This window comes from Lynx canadensis, chromosome B4 (assembly GCF_007474595.2).
Source record: "Lynx canadensis isolate LIC74 chromosome B4, mLynCan4.pri.v2, whole genome shotgun sequence".
Taxonomy (NCBI): Eukaryota; Metazoa; Chordata; class Mammalia; order Carnivora; family Felidae; genus Lynx; species Lynx canadensis.
The window spans coordinates 68545061-68567787 of NC_044309.1; the positions used below are offsets into that span (position 1 = coordinate 68545061).

A 22727-nucleotide genomic window follows, 5' to 3' on the forward strand; every position below is an offset into this window, starting at 1 on the left:
TCCTCCAGTGTTTAAGAAGGTGCATACCTCCCCAAAATGAACTTTCTCCTTTCTAAGGATGAGTGTTAAAATTCATACCTTGCTTCTTGGTTTAAAAAAAAAATCAAATATCTTGAATTTTTTGGAGAAAATGTAAAATGTTGAGTAAAGCTTTAATTTCAACATTCTATGACCTGTTGTTATATTTTGGAATAGATCTATTTTAGGGTTTATGATCCGTGGTTAGATGAGCTATATCAGTAGAGATAAGAGGACACATTTAATTATATAAAAGTGCTACTTTACTAAACAAGTACAAAAACACACAAAAAACTGGGGAACAATCATTGTGACATTTATGGGATCTTGACAGGTTTAAAAGTCTTGTACCTTTTCCTGTTATGATGACCACAGGCAAATCTCCCTACCCCCCACTATAAAATAGCTTAGAAAAGGCTTACAATAATAGCCCAGTGCCTCATTAGAAAAGCCTGTATTTCCTGCTTCAGTAACCAGCTGATGGAAATAAAGTTCATCTTGTCAACAGGTTTATTTATTTCCCATTCTTCTTCTTCTTTGCTAATCTTCCTTTTATGTTTCCTTAATAATACATACTGGAAAAGTTCCTGAATGCTTTTCAAATAAAAAGAAGTTCTGGGGAGGATTGACAAATTTCTGTTGTGTCAACATAGACACGGGCGTCTCCCAGTCTGGAATCCAATGTATAATATCTGAAAAAGATGAATGTAGACCCTCCTCTTCTCATTCATCAGATCAGGAGATATTCAGGTCTACTAATTGGTTTTAATGCATGTTATTAGGATTTTATTGCCGGTACAATAAAGACACAATGCATTTCATGTATCATAATAGACTGGCATTAAAAAATAACTAGTAGGGCTGGCTCCAAAAGAAGGAATAGAAAAGGAAAAGTCTAGAATTGGTGCTAACAAATGAGTTCTTTGGACACTTTGGGATCGTGACCAGTAGCCAAATGTAGAACCTATGAAGTATGAAATAATGCATGAAATCAGGATCAGCTGTAACCTACAATTAGTATGTATTTACCAGAAAAAAAAAAAAAACTATTATTGTTACACACATGGTACTAATCTGGAGATGTGGAACTCCAAGCATCTTTTAATAATTAATCTTGTGGGTCATATTTCTTACTGATCATCAAATGCTACAATAAAGTACCATATTTTTGTGTGTGGTCATAATAGGACAGATAGTAGTTTGGATTTTCATAATAAGAAATTTTAATTCACTATTTGATCGTGTTTTCAACCGATGTCTTAAACATTTATTATAAAAATATAATAATGTGAAAAGACTACTTATCTTCATCTACTTCCAGGAACAAATTTACTCCATAATATGTTTGATAATGTAAAATCTTTGTAGTTTCTGTGCAATTTTTACAATTAATTTTCCCTATCTCTGAAGAAAACAGTGGTTTGCATTATTTTTCATCAAAAAATGTCATTGCATACCAACATATTGACCCAACGTGAAACATACATGGAATGTCAGCTGATACATTTAGATTAATATCTCCATGCAAGTTCAGAAAGTAGTTTTTGTTAACATGTCTCAGATGCTTTCCTTACATTAACCTTTAGCCCAAGTTTACAGTAAATCTGCCATCTCTACTAAACTCTGTGCCCTTGGGAGCAGTCTTTCAGTCCTACCAAACCAAAATATGCTCATTCATGGGTTTATCTTAGATTACAGCTCCGTACCTCTGCATTCTGCATTTTTCACCAGTTTGTCCGTACTCATGTGTCTTGTCTCTCAAGGGGCAGGCAGTGTGTCACCCTCTTTTCCAAACACTTAACAGGGCTTCCAGTGTTCCAAAAGGTTGACTGCTGATGACATTGTTTCCCATTAAAATAAAGCAGTGATAACCACCATAACTTGTCATCCAAAGTTGATATTTATAGCCTATTTCAGTCCTAGTTTACTAATTTCCCTGGAAGATGCTCCTGAAGATCATTTTGTGAATGTTTAGATTTAGCTTTTATTCCTTTCCAATGCTTACTGTGCCACCTCAAGTAGCTATAGATCATCTGTACAGACCCTTCTATTTAGGTAAAACATATTTTGCCTTTCTCAAGTAAATGTCTGCCCCTTCAAAACAACTATTTTTACTTTAAAACAGCATCCCAAACAATAGGTGGCATCTCTTTAGCTGATCTCCTTTACTGAAAACATGGCCAGCTCAAAAGCATGACAGGAAGCACAGTCATTGAATCAGGGACCTACCAGGGCACAAAGGGTCACCCTGTCCTTTTCGACTATTTACTTTGCAGAAAGCACATTGCTAATATGAAAGCAATGCTGTTAATGCTTTCTTTTGAAAAGGTGGCTTTTCAGTAATTCAAAGGAAAGATAGCTTACAAATGCCAGGAGTGGTGATACAATAAGGACAGCCGGACAATGCAAGCAGTATTATCTCGGTGATAACAGGTGTTTGAGCCTCTCAGAGAATGCACAGTACTTTTGTATGCAAGTTAGTGCACTGTTCCTTCTTTTTAAATTTACTGTACAAATGCAGGGTTGAGAGAATATTTAAACATTTTTCAATTCGAGCCCTTCCCTCCTAGAGTCCTCTATTCATCACCCTGATTCAGTGTATGGTGGTGCAGCTCACGTCAGCTGTTCAACCTGGTTCCTGCCTCCACACATCCCACCTGTATCACAGGCTTCCGTCAGCTTCTCTCATCCCCCGGGATGATTTTGGCACTCACAACACACTCTCCTCCCTGCATGCCCCATACCCTCCATCTCAGGAGATAATGACTTAAAGAGTAATAGAAGAACCAGAGAGACAAGAGTAGAAAAAAACAACTATATGAAAGTTGGGAGGCCTGGTTTCCACTCCCACCTCTGCCACTAAATTACCCAGTGAACGTGAGAAAGTCATTTATGTCGATAAAAGGTGGAGGGCAAGTTAACCAGTGGCTAAAATCCCTTCCAAATAATTCTATGAAATAAATTATGCTTATATTACTTTCCTTAAAATTCAATCAATATTAAAAAATAAAATAGGGGGAATTTATGCTTCTGCCTCAGTTGAGTATCAGGAAAACAAGTCTTTGCTTTCTCTCAGTTGTCCTAATTTCTGTTCATGGTTTATGGATGAGAGAAAGCTCATACATTTTCATACTGACCTCCCTCCCCTGTGTCTGGCCAGGACTTCCATTACAAGACATTGTAGAATTGGTCTACCTAGCCTATGTCTCTAACATTGTCTCACTAACCCCCTGAGCACCTTTTGCTGTAGCCACACTGAACACATCCTCCATAGAAAGGGTACCTTATCTCTGGAACTTTCCCTGTCTTGACTCATCTCTTGATTCTTGGCTCATCTCATTTATGGTGGGAGTTGGGGGAGTGGGGAGGTGGGATATGTGTTTTACCACTGTGGTTAAGGGCCATGAGTCTGGAGACAAACTACCTGGGCATGAATATTGGCTCTGCCACTTGTATGGTAGAAGGTCCTTGGATAAGTCATTTATGCTCACTAATCTGTTTCCTTACTTGTAAAGTAGAGACAGTAATATCTACTGCTTAAACTTGTAGCAGTCAACAGGGAGTAATCAACGTACAGTGATTGACAGCTTACCCAACACAGCAAATGTTAGCCATTCTTGTTACAATTTTCAGAGTTAAAAATAAAGGAAGTGTGGTTTCAGATAAGATACGAAATTTAACAAAAAAAGTAGCTATCCCACATCTGATGAATGCCAAGACACATTAGTGAAGCCAGACCAGTCACTCCTCTGGAGAAACACTTCCAAAACTTTCAACATCACTTGGAGTAAAGCCAAAGTCCTTATAAGGCCTTCCAGGCCCTGTATAGTCTGGAGGCCCTTCACCTCTGTGATCTGATCTCCTACCCACCCCCCAAAGGCCTCAGCTCTCGAGTGATTACCATCTGGCTTCTTCCCCCAACCTGCCAGGCACATTCCTGGCATTTCCTTTGAATGCACCTACTGCCTGGGTTGCTTACCCCATGTGACCACATGGCTAAATTCCTCATCTCCTTCCTGATTCTGTTGCAATATCTTCTCCTTGATGAAGCTCACCCTGACATCCTGTTTAAAGTTACAACCCTTCGGCTTACCACATACCACATTGAGCTATCATGAGTTCTTTTTTGCTCGTGTCTCAATGAGTCTAGACAGTGAGCTCTTAACTGACCACTAGACTAGAAAAGTGTATTGATAAAAAAAAAAACTTTTCAAGTAAAACAAAACAAAACAAAAACCTGTGTTCAATTTCTGATTTAGAAAAATAGTTGCTAAGTGACCTTAGGGAAATTACTTAATGCTGGCCCTGAATTTCCGTATCTATAAAATGAAATTATAATATTTACTAAAATTAACTGGAGCTCTCATCCAAGAGACAGAAGACACAAAACAAATGCTTAAAGAAAGAAAGGAGATATAGTGGCATACCAAACTGAAAATTCCAAGAGTTTGCTCTTTCAGGCATAACTTGATTCAAATGATGCCACTAAATTTCAGTCTTTCTCCACCTTTTGGCATTTATCTTTTCTCTACTGAATCCATCCTCAGGCTCTGTATATTGTGGTAAGATAAAGCTTTGAGATGCTCTTGATCTATATTCTTGCAAGTTTAAGTACAACAGAAAAGACAAGTGTTCTTTTCCCAATAGTTTCAACAAAAGACTTGGGCCTGATTTTGATAGGCTTGAATTGGATCAAATACCCATCCTTAAAATAATCACTAAGGAAATAAAATACACTAATTTGCTAACATCTAGGTCGCATGCCTGCCCCTGCAGCTGGAATCAATCCTAAAAACATATAGAAGGAGAAGGATGTAATTCTGCACAAGAAATTTAGGGTCATGTTTCCAAAGAGAGAAAAAACGAGTGCCAGGTGGGCCAGAAATTCTTATACAATGTATCACCCTCTCATATTTTTATAAAACTGAATTAAATATAATTTGTAAACACTCATGAATAATGTTGATACATAAACACAATGGTCGACACATAAAAGTTTCTAATGCTGACTATAGTTCTTGGCACATAGTAGGTGCTAAGAAAATGTCAAGTGAATGAAGTGAATCAGTAAAAACTGATCTGGTAGAGTGATTCTTAGGATGAGTAATTTACAGATAATTTTCATTTATTTTCAGTTAACTCCCTGGTTAGCTTTCTTGTTGGCAGAGATTGTAAGAGACTAAGTGACATCTATTGTTTTTACAGCTTTCCGAATGTATCCTACTGAGTCTAATACTATTATACTCAGGCACAAATATAGAAAAAGCAATTTCAGCCTGCATCTCAACCCACTATAGCAGTTAACTCATCCAACGAATGCATATGGGGCTTCAGTTAAGTTTCCAGACTATGCTGGTACTGAGAATGTAAACAAAATGATATGGCACCATCATCAAGAGCTGGATTTCTTTGTTTCATATGTAAGGATTATAGGACATAACAATAAACATAGCAAAGAACTGCTTATAGAATAGAAAAAGAAACAGGCAATTTAAAAGAGTAAGCAACTTAGCTAAATACATATTTGCTGATAGAAAAGAAAAATATAAGTGATAGCACTTTTCAAGAAGTTAGTAAGCATCTGTAAAATTCTGAGAGAATTTTAGGGGCTTTACTTAAGAAAGAGGGATGGGGAGGGATAGCATCCAGAAAGTATCATTTAAGCGAAGAGCTGAAAATGAGAAAGAACTTTATATGGAACTAGAGGGAGGAGCTGTTGAGAATTCAGGCTTGGCGTTTGTGCTAGAAAGTGAATCCCAGCTCTGCCTCTGACTTCCTGTGTGACTTTGGGAACATAACTTCTCTCTGCCTCATTCTCTTCATCAATAAAATGAAAATAATAGTAACTGTGTTAAATATTGATAAAATACTACTTTCCTCTAAGCCCTTGTCTTCTCTTGCATAAACTGATAACATTTCCCCCCCAGCCTTCCTGTCTCTTATCCCCTGCAACTCACCCATGATACTACTGCCAAAGCCATTTTTCCACACTGCAAATCAGACTGTGTTACTTCTTTTACAATGATTCGTCTTTACTTTTTGCAAATTATTTAGTACGGTGTGGCCATCCTTCCATGATATGGTCCTTGTCTACCTCTCCAGTTTTATTTTTCACCATGGCCCCTCACCACCCCTGTCTTAACCCTTAGATTTACACACATTAACTAAAAGTTCTTATAACTTGGCATGTTGGCTGCTAACTATCTCTGTAGCCTTTGTGTAGTCAGTGTTCTCTGCCTGGAAATTTGGTTTTGGTGAATGCCAGAGTCAATTCTATTATCTCTTCCAACACACTCTTATTAGATTCTTCCAGCAGGCCCCAACCTAGAGCTGACCACCATACCAGATATATTGGATTTCCTCTTGCTCCACCCCAAGTGAATGATAGTAATGCTTTGTAGGTATGTATATGGCAATGGGAATGATCTAATGAGGAAAGAGAAACTGATAATATAAGAGAAAGGGAATAACTGAAAGAGAAATACTCATGAAAAAAAATGTTAAAGGAGTGGCTTATAGAGCATGGGTGGAGACATTGGCCTTTGAGACAGTTGGGCCTCCCTTTTTCATTGTAATGGACAGCCCACAGCACAGATTGAGGTGAATTTGGATTGATACACTGAGTGGAAGGAAGAAGCAGCAGTTCCTATTTCATAGTTTCTTTTTTCTCCATGAAGCATGGGACAGGGTACTGGCTAAAAGTGAAGACAGAGAAGACACCATAGCAGATTTGCAGAGAAGGGGGGTATAAAATACCAGTCTGGGAGACTGGAAGGTTGAGGTAGTAATAATCTAGTGTCCAAAGGGCTGTGAGTCAAGGTCATTGATTGAAAGTGAGGAGGTCCTGTTGGAGATTTGAGAAGAGAGGAAGGGAAGTATAAAGTGATTGTCGGGCAGCATTGATGGTCAATTTGAGATTTGTGTTAATGAATTTACAGTGAGAGAGTCAGTGTGGTCAGCATCGATGTGCATTTCCCTGCAGGACCATACAGCTGCTCAGGTGGGAACATGGGGAAGTAATATCTGGGTTCACTCATGATTGACTTTTTGCTGGATGATATGGTAGAAGCAGAGAATGACAAGGGAGTTGTAGATTTTTCGGAAAGATTGTCATGGGTAAGTGTGGTTCTAAGGCATGCAAAAAGAGATAGGAGAGCATGAAGGAATTATTGAATGTGAAAAGTGGAAGGGTCAGTAGGTTCATGGTCTAGTGAAAGAGTAAACATGCTGAAGTGGGAATTCAAGAGTACCTGTGCTTATCAGACAGTGGAGTGCTGAAAATAGATATTTTAAAAGAAAAGCAACTATGGCAATGACCTTTTATGAATAGTCTTTTCTACACATTGTGTATGGCATGTTGAACAATTTTATGAGGACCTCCTCCCCCCAAAACTAACATATAAATCAGAAAGTCCAGCCACAAATGACTGTAGGTATTTAGCAATGGCGTTAGTAAGCTAATCAATGATCATTTCCGTGTTTGTCCAAAACTCAGGAGTCAGCTGTGAATAATCCTGGACTTCAGGATTTTTATAAAGGTAAACCACATGATCCTAACACCTAAAAGCAACTGTTTTCTCTAAAGATACAACAAAAAAAATAACTGACATAAACAGAGATTTTCCCTAGTTTCCTCACATGCCATTGTTCTTTGTTTTAGATGGAGCAGGACTGTGTGAGAGGCCATTGAAAAACAGTTGTTCATACAGTTAGAATGATTTTCTAGTTGCCACAGCAGAGGTAACAATACATAATTGGAGTATCACTTCTCACATACCTTGAATTTGTTCTCTATTTCTATTCCTGGTCCAGAATTACTGATTACTGGCATCATGAATCTACCCTCTCCTGATTAACAATATAAACAAAATTAATTTTTTTGTGAAGGTATAAAATTCATTCAAAATAGGAAGTTTATCACTTCCTAAGGTGGCTCAAAACACACGATGAGAAGCAGACAACCTGGACCCAGAAAAATGTGATTTCTCTTATTTCCCAAAGGATCTAGGAAGCTCCTAAGAGGAGAAAATTGGAGTATTAAAATCTGCGTACATTTCACAGCAATATCATTGATAAGGAAAAAGTAGTTGATGAAGGACTTGAGTTAGGGATGTTAGTGGAAAGATGTTACCATATGACCTTACTTTTACCCTACTGTCTCTATAGAAACATGATTTACTTACTAGTTGTAGCAACTTGTTTTAGATGTTTGGAGATGGGTGTGTGAACCTGTTGTTGCCATAGTGATGTGGGTATTCCAGGATTTTGTTATTTATTTCTTGCTAAGTATTATACCTGGTTTCCACTATCAAGATAATGATATTGAAGCCATATTTTCACAGTAGACTATCTAGCTTCCATTAGCTGTGGGAGTTAAAGTTTTTATACTTCCCATTATTTCTTTGTTTTAAATAAGTGTTTTGTTGGAACAACTCAGCATGGTATTCCACTAGTTACTAATCAACATTACAAAATGTAAGACAATGATATATGATTAATACTAAGCTTGTATAGTAGTGCATCTGTTGTCATATAAATATAAACCAGGAATATAAAATAAATTAAATAAAAATAAAATAAAAGGAAGATATGGATACAATAGACCCCTGTATCCCCTGTTTCCTGTGATTATCAGTTGACATCAATGACCATCCTGTCTGGCCCTGGTTCATCTTCAGACTTACATAGTACTGATTGCCTCTGAAATTTTCTCTTCATGGCTTGGGCCTCAGAGCTCTTTAGGGTTTGGAAACAGTTTGCCTTAAAAGCCATTGAAGGTACTTTCAAGCCGCATTCTTCCTCCAACAACATAGTCGTATCTAGAAAGCAAAAGTATGGATTGTTTTTTTTCTTTTTAAGTTCCTGGTTTCTCGTTAGACCCAAAAATAAAATATGTAAAAGTTTCACAGTACTGTAGGGCAACTGATTTATGTATAAATCCCATTCTTTCTATGATTGGAAGGATGTTTCACGGCAAGCTTTACTAACTTTAACCTTCTACTCCACCCTCAGTTTCCATGCAATTAGTTTCTCACAGGATTAGAAACTATGCTTTTATTTTTTAAAGGGACTTTATACATGTTCCCAAAACATAGCATCTTAAAGCACATTTAAGCCAGATGAATGTAGTTTTACCAGGTATATGAAGTGACTCTTCTACTCCAGTCACAAATGACTTCAGGATGGTTAGCAGCACCATCGTGCATGTCTGGCTTTGATTCGTATACACCTGTGAATTGTCTCTGTGGAGAAAATGTACAGAGGTAGCATTTCACTTTTATGTTTTTCATCAAACAGCTTGCTAGTGACAGAGGGAAAGGTATGAAAGTTGTTAGGGAAAACATTCTCTATTACCAGGAGGTTGTTTCTTCAGAAGTCAGAGGCTTGTGTGCTTTGTGAAAGGAATACTAAATTAAACCTGTACTAGAGAATTTCTTTCAGGTAATCAGGCTTTACAAAGCCACCTTTGCCTCATAAGAACAAAATGCTCCACAGGTAGCTGCTTAGAAGTTATTTCATCATAGAATTAAAGTCACTTTGATTCCAAAATGTATGCTTCTGTTGTACTAATAGGAAATAGGCAGTGTCTGAAACATTCTCAACCCAAGAACTAATGGCAAGTCCACATTCGTTACTGGTGTCGGATGGTTTGTGGGATCCAGGAAATCTCACTTGAGCCTCCTTCAGAGCCTGGAATCCTACCACCACAAGTTTAGTCCTTTGAATTAAGGCTTTGTATTTCCAGCCTTTATTAGTATAAGCCAAACCCTAAGTGGGCAACATTTAAAATCATTATTAATGCAAGAATCAGACTCTTAACTATAGAGAACAAATACATGGTTGCCCTAGGGTAGGGGGATGGGTGAAACAGGTGATGGGGATTAAGAGTATTTTATTACAATGACCACAGAGTAATGTATAGAATTGTTGGATCACTATATTGTACCCCTGAAATTAATATAACACCGTATGTTGAACATACTGGAATTAAAATTAAAAATCTAATGAAAAATAATTATTAGTGATGATCTCTTTAAGAAATAATTTGTCAGGGCGCCTGGGTGGCGCAGTCGGTTAAGCGTCCGACTTCAGCCAGGTCACGATCTCGCGGTCCGTGAGTTCGAGCCCCGCGTCAGGCTCTGGGCTGATGGCTCAGAGCCTGGAGCCTGTTTCCGATTCTGTGTCTCCCTCTCTCTCTGCCCCTCCCCCGTTCATGCTCTGTCTCTCTCTGTCCCAAAAATAAATAAACATTGAAAAAAAAATTAAAAATAAATAAATAAATAATTAATTAATTTAAAAAAAGAAATAATTTGTCAATTTTCTTTATATCCTAAGAGCTACTTGTGAGAGAATAGAAGATAACATTATATGCCCAATTTTTCTAGGGGATCGGTAAGATGGCAAACCTGAAATTCCAATGACTGCCTGGATAGGCATATCCCTAGGAACTCCATGCAGTTAGAAAGAAGTAGGAGGGTGCTGAGTGTCTTTAAAATGGGATGTCAAAAATAATATCAAAACAGGGAGGGGGACAAAACCGAAGAGACTCATAAATATGGAGATCAAACTGAGGGTTACAGGAGGGGCTGTGGGAGGGGGGGGGGAAAATGGGTCAGGGGCATTAAGGAATCTACTCCTGAAATCATTGTTTCACTATATGCTAACTCATTTGGATCTTAATTTTTAAAAATAAAAAATAAAATTGAAAAAAAATGGGATGTCAAAATGAAAGATGGTGGAGGAAACTTTGAGACCTATTCTACACTTTTGCTTAGGTCCAATACGGTGACCATATTGAAAAATTATGTTGGCCCAGGATCTTAGTCTTCTTTTCCTTGTGATTCTTCAGTAGATGCTTTGATCTGTGGCACTGAAATCTTATGGGTGGATTCTGCCTTTCTTATCTAAATAGATTGGTTCCATTTTATCGCAAAACATTTCATCGTGCCTCTTCTAAGCAAACACCAAAGCCGTGGCACGGCATTGAGAATGTAGAGAAAACACTCACAAAAGCAAAGCTCCTTCTACAAATGTCTTCCCACAGCACAGGGGATTTCTCCCCTGCTATTGGAAGGACAGTGAAAGTCAATGCATTTTAGTTTTGACTACAGCTCCTCATTTGCTTTAATTTAAAGGTCCCAATCTCAGTTCTTTATGGAGTGTTTAGGTTTCCTTGTAGGTCTCTTAGGAATCATAAGCTTCTTTACTCTTTAACTGTATACTGCACTGCTGTAATTGAAGCTCTTTTGTTGTTGTAATTTCTTCCTAATGTTACAGTTTCAGTCAAGTGTTCTTTCCCTGTGGAGGCATTAATTATGCCCAGTTTTGAAAATACCCTTGCTTAGTATATACTTTTTACTTCCAGTGCCAAATCATACCACTGGTTCCTATTCTTCCCCAAGGTGAAAGGGTTTACCACCTTTTTTCTTTACTGTTTAGCACTCACCATGCCCTTTTTCACCAGTTAGAAAGTCATTCTTCATAGTTTTCTGAAGTTCACCAATTTATGGTACATATCTCAGGACAGAGGATCTAAATTTTGTTTTGTTTGCTATCAGCTATGAAATTATTGGTCAGTAGAGCTTATGAGGGTCTCCCCTGGCTAAGGATTTACCTATGGTTTATAGCATGTCATTAAAATCAAATGGTTATTTTCCAATGGCAAAGCCTTCACTGAGATATCAAATTGAAAGTGAGTATCCTTCTTCAAATGTAGCAGAGAATAGTGGAAAATATCCTCTTGTTTGAAGTTAGGTGATTTTTCTTTTATTTAGTCCTGGTAACTGTTTCAGATAAAACACAGTTAAATGGATTCTTACTATAATCAAACTTAATAACCTTCTTTTCATTCACATACACACATGCATACACACATACACACACAATCCATCTCCCACTAAAGAGGAAAGCCTACTTAATTATTTTTTTACAAAAAGTTATATACTCTTCATCCAATTAGGAACAAGTTCCCCATGATGAGAACATCAATTTGTCTTTTAGTGCTTGGAATTAAGCGATTTATCCTAAAGTCATCTGTTTCTGAGAGTAGTACAAGTCTATTTCATTATATAAAAATGAAGTACACTGAAATTTATTATTATTTTACTGAACATAAATCAGGAAATAGATTCAATATACATTACCTAAGGACTGACATTTCAAGCCCCTTAGCCATGTGTTTCAGTAAATGTGTTTCCATGTTCATTTACTGCTACATTTTGAATCATTGCCTCTGCCCATATGACTGCTGATGTCTCTCCCTTCAGCCTGAATGAACCCATTTCATTCCAAGGGTGAGAGCATCTACAAAATAATAGAAAACCTTGGCCTGAGCTACACAAAACACTTTCTTATTATCATACTGTACAAAACTCAAAAGAAGAATTGATAGAGTCCAATGTAGTATTTTTGTATTTGGACTTTGTTTTATTAAAATATAAATAAAATCACAGTAGCTCCCAATATTTTTATGAACATTTCTCTGCCTACTTTGACAGTCTCAGATATTCTATTGATTCCATCTTATTGATTTGTGCATATTTTATATTTTATTGTATAATTTTAAGGGGTTTTCAGTTTATGATTTGATACAAAAGAATTGCACTTATCTCTCCAATTGTACAATGAAAATTTGAAACATTGGCTTGAATATACATACAGAAATACACATTGAAGGTAAATTTGGGTGATCCTGGTAACATAAGTTAATTTCAAATGCTGGGCAATAATTACGAAAAGCTCCCAACATGACCCGGAGAGTATCAGTGAGTTCTCCATTCTGCTGTGGGATTTCTCTCTGAGATAAATGTCGTTCTATGTGTGTTTTTCTCTCAGGAGGTCGAGCTGTGTCGTGTTAGCAGTCAAGAGAAGCTGGGCCTGACAGTCTGTTACCGAACGGATGATGAAGAAGACACGGGCATTTATGTCAGCGAGGTAAGAAATGCCGAGGAGGGTAAGGAGGGGGAGGGAGACTCTGAGGAATGGAGTCAAATGACTGGCAATGAGAAAATCCTTGGGAGGCTTGAATGTGAAGAATTGGCCATGTTCCAGAACTTGTCACTTTCAATTAGGAAAGTAAATTATGTTGCCCAGGTAATGTAATTATTATCAGCCTGTTTAATGTGGACAGTTTCACCACAGAATCCCAGTAAGGAAAAGTGCGAAAATGGGAACATTGCCTGAATTTGAATAAATTCCCTAAGGATGCAGAAATTCAAGCAAAGTTTTCGATGAGAAAACGTTTGTCCTTCCATTCCCTTTATCAGTGCTGTTAACAAGAGCACTGACTAATTGCGTGTTAAATCTAATATCACAGATGTCACTCTGTGTCACAGATTTTACTCTGCTGGCAGGATTGATAAACTTGAATATCCAAGGAGTGTATCTATAAGTTTGTTTTATTCAACCCCATAATCACTGTCAGAAAGTGAGATACTTAAATGTGAAACATTCTTAGTGTTAATTACCTTGGAAAAACCGTGAAGCAAAATTTATTATTATAGGTGACTTTTTAAGACTCCCAAAAGAATCATTTTGAGAGTAGTAGGGTGTAATTTATTTTAATGATATGTACACATGACTAAAAATTATATACATGCAAACACACATATAGATGCATTTGTATTGTCTAATTCCTCCATATATATGTATACACACGCATATATATGGGTGAAACTGTCTATGTATGTATGTATATGTATGAAAAAGAAGTTAGAGAAACTAGATACTAATTGACATCCCATGCTGTTTCAAGTGTTCTTGGCCATGATCTTAAAATCATTACCTAACTTATTCAGCTTCAGCTTCCTCAACTAGAAACTTGGTACCATGCCTATCTCATCGCTTTTATAGAGGTGTTTAGAATATGGGAAAGATAACGTATTTAATGCACTTTGAAAACTACACAGCTCTATAAATGTAAATGTTACTCTTTATCACTTTACTGACTGGCTCCTGCAATGGAAAAATCTCTAGAGAATATTTGACTGATATACCTCTTTTAAGTGGACAGCTATAAGTCTTCTAATTATGGTGAGGAAGTAGAGGGAAATACCTGCAGAATTGTCCTTTGTAATATGTACTGAGGTACAGATGTCGACGTTAAGCACTAGGTTGATTACAGTTCTGCAGGTAAAGTTTTAGATTGTGAATGGCTTCTCAATAGGATACAGTTAATTAATCATGCCTCACTTCCCTCTATTGAGTCTCTTATTTACTATTTAAATATGTCAGCTTTGGAGCTTAACTTTCCAGGGATAATAAAGAAGCCACAGGAATTGAACATATGTACTTGGAAGGAATATTTTCCTTATACATCTTACATGTAATTATAGTGTCTTTGTTCTTAATTGATCACTTAAAATTCACTTATTTGGTGGATAAGAAAGTAATATCTAACATCTGGACAGGATGGATCAACCTCATGGCTACACTTGAAATACTTTGCTTGAAATAAAAGCTTTGATGTAATAAGTTCAAATAAATGGCTTAGAGCCATCATGTAAAATGTGATAGATGGTATTACCCCCAGTGAACTGTGTTTGGCCCATTAAAATGTTGGTAAACTCTAAATAGAGTCTTAAATATCTATTTATTCTAAAATAACTTATAGTTAATAACTTTACCCTATAATGTAAGGTAGAGCCTAGTAATAATCTACATGGATAGGATTTTTTTTTCATTTTTTGAGCAACATCAATTATAAATCTCTATAAATTAATGTGCTCATGAGACAGAAATTTCTTTAATAAGTATGGACTTATTGTATAGCTGTCAGCTTTTCTAAGACCGCTAAACCAGGATTTAAAGATCACTCTAGTAGAAAGCAAATTTCCTAAGTCCAGAGAATTCTAGTATTAACATCTGCTGAAGATCATGTCCGCTGAAGACTATACCTGACAGTCTGTATACAGAAATGAGTGAATGGATGTAAAAAAAAAAAAAAAAAAAAAGAAGGAGAAGGGAGAGGAGAGGAGGGGAGAAGAGGGGAGAAGAAGGGAGAGAAGAAGAAGAAAGAAAGAAAGAAAGAAAGAAAGAAAGAAAGAAAGAAAGAAAGAGCAAAGAAAAGAAAAGAAAAGAAAAGAAAGAGGAGGGAGGGAAGATGGAAGGAAGGAGAGAGAGAAAGAATGGAGGGAGGAGGGAGGGGTGGAAGGAGGAAGGGAGGAAAGAGGAAAAGGGAGGGAGAGAGAGAAGAATGGTCTTCAAATTAAGTTCTGCTCTAGTTCTCTTTAATTGTATTATTATTAATAATAAAGTAGTCGATTTATATCAGTGATATTTGACAGAAAAATTTGACATGCATTGTGTAAATCAGTAGAGAATTTTGAACCAGGTTACTAAACATATTTTTAACCATATTTTTAAGTTTCTGGGGAAATATTGCATATCCAGTTGAAGATGTGGGTTTTCTCCATTACAGGTAGATCCAAATAGCATTGCTGCCAAAGATGGCCGAATTCGAGAAGGGGATCGTATTTTGCAAGTATGTGGCATAGTCATTTCCTCTAGTTTCCTACTATTTGTTCAGTAGTTTCAATTCTATTTAGTATTTTATAAAAAACTAGGAAAAGAAGTTGTCTTTTCTAGATATTAACATTCACAAAACACGAAGCTATCAAGTAAAAATGTTTTTAAAATGAGGATGGTACCATTCATTAAGAATTATTAGCTAATAATTAGTGATTGAGGCATCATCTCTGGACTTGGATAACTCCTCTTCACCTTCCAGCACCACCACTAACCCAAGCACATTACTTAACCTCTCATCGTAAGCCTGTTTCCTCATCTTAAAAAATGGTAATAATAAAATGTATTGTTGCAAAGGTTAAATGTGATTATGCATGTGGTATGCTTCGCACACAGCATGGTGAGTAATAAACATTAACTTGTATTACTACCAGCAGCGGCAGCATCAGTTACTGCTGCCTTTTCCAGAATAAATTAGGTAAACATGGATTCCTGTGTTCCATTGCTATATGAAAGTCTAGAAGTCTGAAGGATTTTATTTGTTGCTGGGGATGGGTGGAGGGGAACACCTTCTTTTCCTCATGGAAGTGTGAAAACATAGAGACTATTTAAATTTCAGTTTAAAGATGATGAGCAGCTCATAAGAGGGGAGGTGGAGCTGGTAAGAATTCCAGGCCAAATTAGGAATAACCCTGAATGCCAGTTTCCGCCCTAAACCCACCTTGACCCCCTCTGTCTCCTCTGAGTCCTTTCCCATGCAGAATGGCTACAGAAAGACACACAACTCCCCAGCTTTTGTGTCCAGATTAATCCAAGATAATAACAGAGGCCTGTCAGGGTTGAGTTTCACTGCAGATCACAACTACGAAATGGGGAAGATGACTTAAAAGCCGAAGTGAGGGAGCTATAAACTGTTAAAACATTCTGCATAGCTTTTAGTCTTTGTGATAGACCTACAGTTCCATTTCTCCTTCCTAAATGCAAACCCCTGAAGAATGTTTCTTTGCATTTGACGCGAATGGATTCAACACTGTGCCTAGAATGAAGGCTTCAAAAATAGACAAGATGCCATCCCAGCATTTGGGGCACTCCAGGGGTAGTTAGGAAGACAGCTGCATACACAGATGATTACGATGCAGTGTGGCATTGTCATGATAGAAGTGTGCTCACGCTGCCCTGGGCACATACCAGAAGGTTATTCTGCCCAGCCTTCTGTTAGTCTTTCCTTTCTTCGGGGTACCACTCACTGATTCACAGCACTTCTTCATACCCTTCCTCTTCTCTAGCCAGATGCTGCAGAACTCCTTTTCCATCAAGGAGCCTATACTAAGGCTCCAATTAGGAAAGAATAAAAGTATGAATTAGTGGTCATTCATGGTCCTACTAATTTTTCAGAAACTTCAAGAATATGTAACTTCTATTTCTATTGCTCCCTAAGTGGCGACCTGTAGTTTAACAAAATGGAATGTGTCATAGGCTATATCAGGGGAAGGGAAATCAGGTAACCAAGGCACAGTCTTGTTTGCTACCATATTTTCGATGTCTTTCTCAATCACACATGAATAAATGAATGAATGAAACATAGGTATTTAGTGGAAAAGGTAATAGGATAGATGAATCAAATCTGTAGTAAAGCTTTACTGATACAGCCTCATTAAAAAATAAGGGCATATTTTTTTGTGTGAATCACCCAGATGATGAAACCTCCAAACATATTATTATTATTTTGATTTGGAAGTAATTATAAATGTATTGTTCACCTTGTTGACATCTACAGTTGAAAATACTCAGTTGAAAAGAATGTAACCTTTTTTTTAAATGTTTGTTTAATTTTGAGAGAGAGCACAAGCGGGGGAGGGGCAGAGAGGGAGGGGAACAGAGGATCCAAGGCGGACTCTGTGCTTATAGCAGAGAGCCCGATGCAGAGCTTGAAGTCAGAAACCAAACTGTGAGATCATAACCCTGAGCCAAAGTCAGATGCTCAACTGACTGAACCACCCAGCTGCTCCAAAAAGAATGTAACCTTCTTTTGATGCTCAAGGGTCTGTTGTGCCCAGCAATCATTGCACAATGCAAGAATACAACAAAAGACTCAGTGGCTAAAAGGTCTGGAAGATTTTGTGCACCAATATAAAATCACCATAGTTGGCTACGTTTTCCAATGTGTTGGGTCTATTTTTTGTCATGTTTCTCTTGTTTCCAGTCATCACTCCTTTCTCTGACCATCTACTGTCCACATTTGACACCTTGTACTGCACCCTCACTGGCTCCCTTCCTAATGCAGCTAACCACTGCCCCATAAGGTAGATATACAAATGCAGTTATTAAAATTGCATCTATTAGTTCTCAGAGTAGAGGTAGATCAAAATAAAGTACATGTGTTTTCATATGTGCATACTATATATTTTGACACTTCCTTATTCGTGGCTATATTAGAGGCAGATAAAGTTTTCCGATACAATATTTGCAGGATAATAAGGCATTCCTTAATGGAGTGGGTTCATTGAAGAAACAACAGCAGAATTGACAAAATTCCGTTGTCTGACTGATTACTTTATATTCAGTGACAAATATGTCTCACTTAATGAACAAATACATGTCACATTAAAAAGCCTAGAATTCAAGTCTATTTGCACACACAGAAAACAAAGAGTCTTAAGGGTAATGCTGAAATTATATTAAATAAAACTGTGACAAAATTGTACCCATAGACAAATAGCTCCCATATGGTTGATGAGGAGATTATGGGATACCCTGTAATGAGCAATTAATGACTCCTGTCTCAGGGAGATGAGAGGGAGAGAACGAGAGGATTTACTTCTTATCCTTGGAGTTTCCTGGCTGGCTTTTATTTAAATGAATCTCTTTAGGGCAATTGTGGTTTTAATTTCCTGTTCATGATGACCTAAGTAGAGTATTTCTATGGTCTGGTCCTCATTGTGAAACTAAAATTTTCTAAATGTACTGTATCATGGGACCTCAACCCAGTGGCACCACCTACACAGATACATCGGATTGGCCCAAGGTAGGGATTATACAGAAGAAAAACCATCAACCACTTTCATGAGAGCATGTTCTAGATCTCATGTGTTTTTCTTCTGCAAGCCATCAAGTGTTCTGTCTTCCATGCCGTCGCCACACACTTGTGGTATCAGATGTGTCCTCAGGAATTAATATGGGGAAGTCCTCTCACAAAATTGCAATGCTGAGTGAAGACAAGCATTTCTGAGCCCCAGAGAGAAAAGATTAAAGACAACCTACGTGATCAGAGTGCTGTATTCTCATTTTCTCCTTGGGATAGTGAGCGTAGCAACATTGCATGTCGCAGCCTGATCTCATGTTGGCCAAAAACGTCAGCCATGTTCCTAAGGATTACTCTGACAAAATCCTGCAAAAAACTCAAGCAGTGGAACAATAAGACTTCAAATGAGCTTTCTCTCTCTTTCTCTGCCCTACACCTAAACTTATTTCCAGCATTTGTTCTTACTTTTTTACTTTCTTCCCCTTAGATAACTGTTCCCCGCCCCCCACTTCTGTTCTTTCCACTTCTATATCTCTGTACATTATTCACCTTCTTTCCATACTAAAATATAAGCTCACTTGAAATAGATCGTTCCTGGGGCGCCTGGGTGGCGCAGTCGGTTAAGCGTCCGACTTCAGCCAGGTCACGATCTCGCGGTCCGTGAGTTCGAGCCCCGCGTCGGGCTCTGGGCTGATGGCTCGGAGCCTGGAGCCTGTTTCCGGTTCTGTGTCTCCCTCTCTCTCTGCCCCTCCCCCGTTCATGCTCTGTCTCTCTCTGTCCCAAAAATAAATAAAAACGTTGAAAAAAAAATTAAAAAAAAAAAAAAAAAAAAAGAAATAGATCGTTCCTCTTTTGCCTTAGATCCTGGATTTTCAAATACATTCCATAGATGGTGCCAAGAATTTTAGTTGCCCACCCACCTCTGGTACTTGCTAATATAGGTAACGTAAAATTTGGCACATTCAAGCAAAAAAAGCTATATTAAACCATCTCTAGGCTTTTAGGGTTTTGCACACATGTGCACATACACACACACATACACACACACACACACTCACGCACACACAGCAGATTGGGCCCAATGTGAGATTTTGGCTGATTTGTAATACCATGAAACTCTTCTAAGCCAAGGCAATATCTGCTTTGAAGTCAATGTTTACATATGCCCAGACACAGATAATAAGACAAGACCTATTTTCTAGCACAAATTTTCCTCCTTGTAACAAAAGGTACATGTTGCCTTTCTCCTGGTTCTCTTTCCCTCTCTTTTCTTAAAATTAAAGTCTTCCATTAAACTGTGGTGTCACACTGACACATCTATCTCATCTCCTCCCTGTGATTCTCGGTCCTTCACCTTTATGTCTGCCTGGTGTTGTCATGCACAGCAAACTGCCTTCCCACGAACAGCCCTGTAGCCACAAGCCATCCTTCAGGAACAAAAGCAAATGAAGGTTGAAAGCTCTATCTGATTCCATTCCTCAAATCTTTTCATTCTTTGCTGAAACCCATGGCTGCATTTCTTGCCCCAATATCAGTCTGGGTGTCAAACTCATGTCCTGAGTTCAATAGGATCTACCAACCGGTGGGCTAAAGACACATTTTTGAAAGAGGAATGATAAATTACATTTTAACACTAGATTTCTATGGTGAATTCATTTCATTCCACCCATGATTCTGGGTGTAAATGTGTTTCTACAACATGGGATCTGTCCTTTCAGGACAAGGCATAGTGCGAGGACTGGAGACCATAACTCTGGTCATGCTGAGTTCACAGAGGAGACAGATGAGTACCAACTGTAATGGGGCTGAAAATCTAAAACAACCACATTGTTTCTTGATGGTTCTTGAAGAGTTAGAAATACATATGAGATAGATGTATAGAGTACTAAACCACCTTTACTACTATGGACTTAATTATTGTGCATGAATTTTAATATATTTGCTCTGTTTAGAAGAAAACAATCTTTCCTGTATGGAGGATTGAAATATAGACATCAATGATGTTATAGTAGTAATAATAATAATAATACTAGCAAGAACAGTAACATCAATAGCACTACGTGGCAACCTAGAGCACTTCCTGTTTACCAGGCACTTGTTTCAACCCTAGACATGTATTGACTCATTTAATCCTTACAAGAACACTCTGAGGAAGGCACTAGTATCTGCACTTTCATATAGGGACCATCATAGTAACATCAAATAAACATGAATGAAGAGTATTTAGGATAGTGGTAAATGAACTTCAAATGCAGAATTTAGATGTATATACTTGAGCAAATAAAAGTAATGAGAATTAGATTTCAAATAGAAAAGGTGAAGAGAAGCTGTGGGAGAACATCCACCTCCATCTTCCTAGGAGCAAACATGCCAACAGTGGAGGGAAGATGAATGATTAGGTCCGTGATTAATACACAAATAGATGCATTGCAGACACAGTGTTAAGAATTACTATGAAATGGATGTAAACCCCCAAAGCTCAAAGAAAGTAAACATTTTCAAGTCCTTATTTTCAGACTACACTGAACTGGGGAGGGGGGAGGTGTAGTGGAATCCATCACTGCCAATTTATCTTCATTTGAGAAAAAGCCTTGGATTCAGTACAAAAATAGCTTTTCAGATGTATATTTATGAAAAACCACAAAATACCCTTTCCTATCATTAGTTACCATTTTGGAATCCTAGCTTCTGTTTTCTAATTTGATGAGTTTTATTGTGAGTTGCCAAAAAAAATGAAATGCGCTTGAAACTTGTAAAAACTGAATTTCCTATCCACATTTACAAGTGAAAAACAAAGGTGATATGCATTTGATCAGAGTAAGAAAATACAACATATGGTTGTATGATTCCCCCCCCCCAGACTCTTATTTTCTGCTTTCTTTGTGTTCAGTATGTATGATAAGAGTCCAGGAATAAGAATAATTTACTGTGGTCCAAAGTTAAGATTCCTGGGCTTCGATAATTATATGTCCTTGTGTATCAGCCAGAATCCCAGAATCATCCAGAATCCCAGAATCCCAGAAACGAGGAGAAAATTCTCACTAGTCTACTTCATGCTTTTCAGCAGAAATCCGTAGTGAAAAATGTTACTTATTGAAAAATTAGTACAGCCACATTTTCTATTTAATTTACTGAAATAATTAATACTTATTTTAGATAGAATTACTTGACCTCTTCAACTAAAATTTCTTTCTGCATATTTTGATTATGTGCTATGGATCAAAAAATCTCATTGTCTCCATGGATTTGAACAATCAATAAAATAAAATAAATATAAAATATCCGAAGAAAGTCCAGTTAACTTGGAGCTAAATACATTTGAACGTGAAAATGTAGCTTACCATACAAACTTCAGGAATCTTATTTGCTCTGTCTGTAGAACTTAGAAAAAGGAAAAATATATGTGTGTGTGTGTGTATCTATATATATCTATATATATAGATATATTGAATTCCACTGGAGTCTTTTTAATCCAAAGTTTACTCAAGCTTGGTTTCTTTCAAAAAGCCATTTTTACTCTGTATTAATTTTTAAAAAGTTAAGTATACTTAAGAGATGAGCCTTAAGAGATTTCGTTAGTTTTGTTGTTTGAGGAAATGGATGAATCTTAGAAAGAGCTGGAGTGTTGATGAGGATGTTACCGATGCACTGTTCCTTGTTTTGATTATTTAAGCAATTGAAAGAGATCCTGAGAGTGATTTGGGGCAACTGAGTCAGACCCACACAAATATGAGATGATTAAATGAAAATGCAATCAGCAGTGGCCTGGGAGCATTGCCTGGTGAGAGATAATACTGTAGCTCTCTAATTGGCTCATAGCAGGCATGCAGGATGACGGATTTCAGTTGTGGTATTGCCAGTCCTGCTTCCCCCAGCACTATTATCTCAGAGTGACACTTCCATTACTCTGAGCGGAGAAAGATGAACGTCACCTGTCAGGGGCTGGTTAATTGTGTTGCTAGATGTATGTTGCCAGGGCGCAGGTTGGACATTTATGAACATAACTGCTTCCTCTGATGTCCGCCATCCTTCAGGGATCGATATGGCTCTTACAGTAAGCGCGTAATTGAGTGAAGGCACTTACCACTGAGGGGCTGGAGATGAGCCCATTGTGTGAGCTTCATTGTCCATACGTTCACCATAAATGAGCTGATATTTGCCATTTATTGTGTGCAGCATTGTGGAAATGGAAACTAATGTGCCACTTTCATTTGTTTTCTAG

General features: G+C 37.6%; 1 protein-coding gene across 1 annotated transcript in view; it reads left to right on the plus strand.

Annotated features, from left to right (window-relative positions):
- PDZRN4 (PDZ domain containing ring finger 4) overlaps positions 1–22727 on the plus strand; it is a 371646-nt gene that overhangs the window by 337903 nt on the left and 11016 nt on the right. The window contains 2 exon segments of the mRNA XM_030322548.1: positions 12853–12951; positions 15437–15499. Coding sequence (XP_030178408.1) covers positions 12853–12951; positions 15437–15499 — 162 coding nt within the window.